This window comes from Puntigrus tetrazona, chromosome 5 (assembly GCF_018831695.1).
Source record: "Puntigrus tetrazona isolate hp1 chromosome 5, ASM1883169v1, whole genome shotgun sequence".
Taxonomy (NCBI): Eukaryota; Metazoa; Chordata; class Actinopteri; order Cypriniformes; family Cyprinidae; genus Puntigrus; species Puntigrus tetrazona.
This window is the reverse complement of record NC_056703.1, coordinates 19,953,333-19,961,160: the sequence shown is the minus strand read 5'-3', so window position 1 is coordinate 19,961,160 and position 7,828 is coordinate 19,953,333. Positions and strand designations below refer to the sequence as shown.

Genomic DNA, 7,828 nt, shown 5'->3' with positions numbered 1-7,828 from the left:
TAAACACAATGGCTTTCTTAAGGGGCTTTGTCATAACCACTACTTTGTTTCACGAGAATAAAAGAATCCTGTAGAATGATGATAGATCCTGTAGATCAGATGATGACTTTAAAGTGTTTCTCATTTTGTGTGCCTTATGCGTCGATGGTCTATGAGCATGTGTGAGCATGAGAATAGGCTGGCATAGACACTAATTGGGAGTATTATTGTAAAAATGTTCAGGATTTTTTTTTCTACTGTGCCATCGTAGGAAAAATGCCATAAAAGCTTCTCCATCTCACAGCTGAAGAAGTAATAACATGATACTTATTAGCAGATAAAGCGAAAAGGAACTTCCAGACCAAACACAAAGGTGTTGGTGTTTCTTGCTGGCACAGCTACAACCTCCAGCAGACATGACTTCTGTGAAAAGCTTTGATCACGGTTTTTCCAAATGTCCCTGCTGATGGAACAATGTCATGGCACTGTAACTTAATGTCTGAGACTCGTTTAGTTGTCTATGAATCAAGGCATTGTACTCAAGATTTCAACAAAAGACCCCAGCGTGGTTATGAGTTATATATTCATGGAACAATTTCATTTGGATAAATTTTATTTCAGTTAAGGGTCAAATCACACAAAATAGTAATAGCGTGCGTAATTCATCTGAAAAAAGGTTCCACATTGTTTAGCCTAAACTTTCAGATATCACACTGTGAATATTTGTCCCAAAAATGACACTTTTATGCTTTTATTTACTGTCAGCTTTGATGGATGTGGGTCAGGGGGTGACAGCACATAAAACAAATAATATCTCTTAAGTATTAGAAGTTATTTTTACATCCAAAAGTAGTTTTCATCAACTTTTCATCCATCTCATCATTTATGAACAACATAATCAACATGTCTGACAATACATTTCCTGAATTTACTTTTAATAACTTCTTTGGTAGGATGGATGCACTGAATGTGTGAAAATAACACCTGATATCTAAAGGTCTGTTCTTATCTTTTAAACCAGAAGCAACAGGAAAGATGGTAACCTAATGAATATAACAGACTTACAACAAATTTCAATGAGATACTAAGGCAAACTCTGATCAAGGACTATTTTTCTGGTCAGCTCAGTTTACATATAATCCAAAAAAAAGGTGCGTCTCAAATTTCCCTCAACCCAAATGAACATCTCACCTTCCAGATGCACGGACAATTCACAAACTTCAAAGACATGAGTGGGAGAATCTGTTGGCTTGTGGCGTAAAGACCGGGTCAAGAGCCCAAGCAAATATTTCTCTAAAGTTTTGCCTCCACTGTTTAAACTCCCGAATAGATGGATCACCGAATAAAGCAATTCATTTAGAATTATTGGAAGCCACCCACGTGCTGGCCACAAAGTTTTTCCCTCTGTCCTGCACTGAAGACGTCAGGCTTATTTACTGTACGTCCTGCCAGAAGTTTGAGTTGCAAAGCACTAGTTAACTGATGATACATCTCAGTTTACAGAGAAGCTGGTGTGTTAGATTCGAGCTCCTGCTGTATGTTTGCCATCAGTGCGGTGCTGATGTAGTTCCCCTCCAGGCTGAGGTTCTCGAGGGAATGTTTCCCTCCAGAGCGAAGAGCCTCCAGGAGATAATGTCCTCCAACTTCGCCGAAACCATTATTGTCCAAGTCTGCCTTCCTCAGGGTCTTATTTGATCTCAGTGCCTCAGCAAACAGCTTGATACCATTGTCCCCGAGGTTGCTTTCATCTAAGATGATGTGTGTCAGCGTAGTGTTCACTTTCAGGCTTTCAAACAAGACTGTCCAAGCCTCTGTGTCTGAACATGATGTCTGTGCCAGGCCCAGATACTGAAGGTGGGAATGATACCTCATAAAAGTGGCCAGCACCCTCAGGCCGTCACTGCCAATGCCGTTTCCACCTAGGTCTAACTCTTTGATCACGATGCTTACTGGAGAGAAGTGGATTGTTTCAGAGTTTCCACGCAGTGTTGCTGTTTTGTCTTGAAGTTCAGCCAATCCACTAAGCAGTGTCTGCACTCCAAGATCGCCAAGTTGGTTTCCAAACAATCTACCAAAGAAAGAAAAAAAACCTTCATTATTCACAATGATTTATAACAACCTTCAAGAGTTTCTTTATTTGAGCAGTTTTGAAAAGTCAGCTTATTTTTGGACATATTTAGAAGGTCTTGCATGAAACGTACAGTAGTTCTTTGATCTGCGGTTTGGCTTGCACAAGGTCTAGTAAAACATTGACTCCAGGGGGTCCGATTTGGTTCAGATTAAGGTTAATCACTGTGACTTCAGATGGGCTTCTCTTGAGCGCCGTTGCCAAACTCCTCAGCAGTTCATCAGTTAGACCTGTGTTTCTCAATATTAGTTGATCCACTTCATCAGAATTGCTCAGGACTTCTCTCATGGCATCCATCTGAAGTAAAGACAGCAGATTCTACTAATAATATATTTTTACAAAAATGATCAGTCTTTGTATTTCTGGAACCTGTAAATGTCAATAAATGCATCAGTTTCCCCATTTAAAAATATAATTTGCATGTATTTATTACTATGGTACTCTTAAATCCTTCTTACACTCAGAAAGCCACTGAAATTACACTCAAAGACCAGGACTAGCTGTTTTATTAAATATTGTGGTTTTCTGCTCATTCAATTTCCTATCTTGATTTCTAAAACTGAATTATTGGAATATTAACTTAATCCAGCATATTATCTCTGAATTTGCTGACTGTGAAAACTGTATATTGTAGAGAAACTGTAAGATACTGTAAAGATATAGGAATGTTTGAGTGAAGCCAGACTGATGTAGTGTGACCGTTTTCTCTCTGGGTGTGAAATCATGCAATGTCCTTTGCTTAACTGTGCAGAACAGAAGCAGAGCCCAGTAAGACAGTAGTTTTAGCATTTAATTTTTAGAGTTAAGATTACTTGTTTTTGTAAATCTTGCTCCTCAGATGTAGCATCCCCTGGACCTTCAGAAAAAAGTAGGGAGAATATCTTAACACATGACTTTTTACGTACACTGTACACACACACACACACACATACACACACAGGAGATATTGATGATAAATCAATGTCACATACTGTAAAGCTGGATCTTATCACTTATACCAACCTTGGTTATTAGTTTTAGGCTTCCTTGCTCCTGTAAAACTGCTGTCACTTTCCTCACTAAGTTCTACTTCTGATGCCGAGCTATTGGCACTGATTCCTGAAGTGATCCGCTCTTTGATTTTGTTCCTCTCAAACTCTGGAAGATGACACAAAATACATATCTGTTTCACTATTCATCATATGTCTAATCTTGATAACATCACAATTTGGGTTTGAGAAATGTGAAAAAAATGTAATATCTAATATTCCTAAGTCTATATATTGCTGCTAATACATCGACTGGTACCCTTAATAAAAAATGCTTTTTTGTTTGTTTTTTTACATTTAATTGTATTTCAACTGCTGCCAGACTTATTTAATATGAACAATCTTATCTCTTGGATTGTGTCCATCAAATTCCAAATATTATTTTTTATTTTATTTTTATAAATAAATTGCTTTTTATTTATAATGTACAAGTTTCAAATAAAAATAAAAAAATAAGCTAAATTACTTTTTACTATGTTCACTGTGTTTGTAAGAACCTATGTTTTACTATGTAGATATATAATAAAAAATTGTAGTCAATAATCTTACATTCTATATTGCCGTTAACTATAAATACAAATGTATTCATTATTGTGCTAACTTTTGCCATACAGCAAAGCACAGAGTCTTCTGATCGTAAATATATAAAAAAATTTAAGTTCTGATGCTGCAAAAGTAATCTTTCTTTGTGGTCCTTGTCCCAAGTCAAGAAGCCCATAGATACAGTAGAGTAATATGAGACCAATTCTCATTGCCTTAAAACTTCACACACTAACCTTAGTATATGTTTCAATTAGAAACTAATTTTTGCCATAACCTTTATGATAAAATGATTGACTCCCACTAAATCAGGCTAAAAGACTCAGGGGAAACCCTGTCTGTGAGCAATGAGCCGCAGTTCTTGACTCACTGTTTACTTTGAACCACCTCTGTTGGTCTAGGCCTGACTCCAGACCTGTGCTCATTTCAACACATTCTTCATAGAAGTCCCTCAGTCTTCCCCTGTTGCTGCTTTTTCCATTCGATTTCGAAGCATCCATCGTTTTCTCGCCGTCGCGCTTAGTCAAGGTTTTTCCTTCCTGCAATGAATCTTGAGAAATGCAACTGTCCTGATAGTGCTGTCTATAAAATAAAATACAACCTAGTGATTTACAACAGAGCTTTCTTGAGACGACTTCAAAGTTTTACATTGCGTTGGCAAGCGACTCCATCCAACGACCTTGTCTGCTCACAGGCACAATAAAGAGTGAGGAATCACATCGATGGAAAAGATTTGAACTCACCTGCCACTTTAATTTTATTTTTGGTCACTGAATTCTTTTTTTCCACCGCATGTTCTTTTGCTGATGTTTGCAGTTGTTCTCTGGTGTTGGAAGGTGGTTTGTTTTCCTTTTTATTCGCTTGCGATTCTTCGAAACCTTTGCCCTCTCCTTGCTGGCTGCGTGGTCGTTGAAGGCGTTTGTGACGTTTTCTTTCTTTTGCGCTGCCATTCGCGTCTTCACTGTCTGTTGATAAAGCACCTCCATCTTTAGAGAGCTTTCTGGAGTTCTGCACTGACCTTTCCATTCCAAGAGGGACGAACAAAGGGGAAGAAGGGCACGACTCCATAACACCTGCACAGAAGGCATGATTACGGTGAGGCATTGGGGAAATAATCGTTATTTCGAAGAATGTCAGCCGGAAAGTCTAACAGCAGTCGCATTAACACAAACCTTCATTAGGATTGATGGCTTGTTGCAGGGCTGGAGCTGGACTATTGATCGCTGGGGTGCCAATACCGTGCCTTGAATTCACACATCTGAAAAAAGACCAAATGTTTACAGTGGCGATCCATTTGATCTTGTGAAGAAACCTTTAAATCTTATCTGGATGTCATCATATCTCACTTGAAGCAGGGTTTTCCTCCGTTTAGACGGGTCAGCCTGAAGCAGCTGCTGCGGCCTTGCTGAAACCCAGGGGTGTATCTATACTCGCAGCAGGAACTGATCCTGGCTGCTATGATTCCATTCACAAAGATGGTAGCGCTGAAGGGGAAGCCCAGGTGCCTCTGGGATGTGAACTGAAATTGCTCTTTTGGGAAAAAGTATTGTATTATTTATTTAACATGTTTTATTGATTGAGTGATTGATTTGTTCAATATTTTATTTATTCATTTATTTATTCAGCATTTTATTTATTTTAACATTTGATTTATTTGAACTTTAAAATGTATTTAAGTACATTATTTATTTGACCTTCTCTGTCTTATTTTAAAACTGTTTTATTTATGTGTTGTTTTAGTAATAGTAATAGTAAAACAGATCTATTACTCAAATTTACACAAAAATTAAAATGCAGAATGCTTTAATATCTATTATTTAATATCTAATTTATTTTATTAGCTTTAAATTGAATAAAATTGATGGTATAATCATCTGCATTTCGTTTAAAATCTTAAATAACTGTAATTTTGTGCTTAATGCTATATTGTAGCATTATGTCTACTGTTTTTTATTTACAATTATACTGATAATATTTTGTATTTACACTCTACTCAGCACAATACAAATGCTGATTATATTGTACATAATGTTGAAATACACACTGCTTTCTTTATTTCTGTATTTATTTTATCTTTTTCCTTTTGTTATAACAGTTACTTGCTAATTTTGTGTGGCCAGACTTTAAGTTTGTTTAAAATGAGCATTATATACAAAGCTATTTAAAAGAGAATACTGGCAGAAGGTCGCAAGCAGTGTAGCAGGATAATGAGCTTTACCTCCAGGTTGAACAAATCCTTTAAACACACAGATGTTCTCTCCTCCACAGATCTGTTGAAGCACTTTCATCTCATCCTGAGTGCTGCCAGGAAGCCCCTGCCCCAGGTATGTCATTGTCACAGTCACATTTGACTTCTTGGACTCTTTCTGTGCTTTGAGGTAACTCTAGAAGACAGACGTCAAATATTCTTCACATGCAACTCTTTCAGGAACCGTTTAGGTGACGAAGAAGGCACATCTCTAACAAATACGGCAGTGAAGATGCTCTAAAACACTTCTGAAACGCTCACAGAGACTATCAGTCATAGAGACCAACTGAAACTTATAACTCAACACTCAACAGACTGGTTCAAAGCTTCGGCATAATCTGTCAACAGAGTCAGAGCCCGCTCGCCTGCTTGCTGCCGAAGTCAGGAGCTCTCTGTGAGTTGATAGAGGAGGTGGAGCCGCGGCGTCTGCTGGTGCTGAGATAAGGACATGAGTGACTGAGTCTGGCCCTTGCTGTCTGCAGGTTTGACATTGGTCCTGTGATAGCAGGAAGGTACAAGTCACTCAACCGTCCTCTGATCGCTGGCCGGCTTGACTTGTTGGCCTGCACAGATTAAAGCAAAGAATTTCAACATGAGAGGAATTCTTTAGTTCGCTTGTTACTTGTCAAAGAAATTCCACTGTCAGTGTGAATCCCAACATGCAAGTTCTGTATCTGTTACGTTACTTCATAGATTTCCACAGCGTTGTTTCCATCCAGCAGAATGAGGCTGCCTTTACGCGTGAAAACACTATCTAGAGAATTGTGCCATTTGGGAGTCAGCGGCCTCTCTCCTCTCCGACCCCGAGGACGAGTCTGCTGTCAGATACAAAAGCAGAGAGTTTTGAAAGATTAATTATGCCTAAGATTATTGTTTATAGTTGTAAGAATTAATGAAAATATCCTAAATGATTTTTTTCAGAAGCATGATTGTACATACATACATACACACACACACACACACACACACACACACACAATCATTTCTCAAAATATACACCTGGGTCTGCAGATGTGTTTCTGGGACACTTTCTGATAAGCAAATGAGCGTAATTTTTCATTCTGTGTATCCACACTTCATGGTTGGTAATAAAGTAAGCATTTCATAAGAAGAGCATAACAAATTAGCTCCAGCTCCTTGTGCTCCTAGCTCCAGTGAGATGCACGTAACGCAGGCTTAAAATAGCTCTGTTTCACTTTTCCGCATTTAAAACTTTTATGAAAGTTTCTACAAAAGCCTGTGGCACCAGCAAATCTAAAAAAGTGACATAACTGCTTCTTCTGGTGTATCAGAGGCACTTTGAATTGTTTTAATCAAACACAGAGAAAGGTTTTATTACTCAGATGTTGTTTTTGTGAGGCCAAGGAAAAATGTTTATTTGTTTATTTGCCATTTAGGATATCTTACACAATAGCTGAAATCGTTTCATCACTTACGTCTTTGAATCCTTTGACGGGCAGGTCTTGAAGGGCACTCTGACTGTGCCTGCGCATGGGCTTCGTGGAATCTTTCTGATATGTTTCCATCCTTGCTCTCTCTTAAACGCAAATAAGGGTAATTTCATGCATTTCATACGATAAGATGCATGAGTCTTGAGCGCTTTCAACAGGTGCTCAGTGGCAGATGGCAGGAAAACAGCCAAGGCACGGACACACGATTAAATAATGCATGAACACCTAGAATGCCCGATGAAAACCGTACGTGTGTTTTAGAGAGATAACAGTCATCTGCCTAGAAGGACACTTAAATCTAGTTTGTAACTGTTGATTCACTTATGGAACTGCATACTGCTGTTGATACATATTACTTAAGATTCTTGATCATTTGAAAAGCACTGTATGGAGTTTTGATAAAACAACATTAGATTTGAAGATTTGTATGGAAAGTAAGCAACAGTCATCCATC

At 38.1% G+C, this 7,828-nt stretch overlaps 1 protein-coding gene across 1 annotated transcript; it reads right to left on the bottom strand.

Annotated features, from left to right (window-relative positions):
• Positions 1-493: 493 nt before the first annotated feature.
• LOC122345916 (NLR family CARD domain-containing protein 3) lies at positions 494-6,706 on the bottom strand. The gene is made up of 10 exons (XM_043240450.1): positions 6,610-6,706; positions 5,894-6,486; positions 5,022-5,205; positions 4,848-4,933; positions 4,419-4,748; positions 4,046-4,257; positions 3,110-3,244; positions 2,920-2,963; positions 2,181-2,404; positions 494-2,047 (listed from the first exon to the last, which is right to left on the bottom strand). The coding sequence occupies exons 6-10, from the start codon at positions 4,173-4,175 to the stop codon at positions 1,477-1,479; spliced, it is 1,104 nt and encodes a 367-aa protein (XP_043096385.1). The 5' UTR covers positions 4,176-4,257; positions 4,419-4,748; positions 4,848-4,933; positions 5,022-5,205; positions 5,894-6,486; positions 6,610-6,706; the 3' UTR covers positions 494-1,476.
• Positions 6,707-7,828: the final 1,122 nt, after the last annotated feature.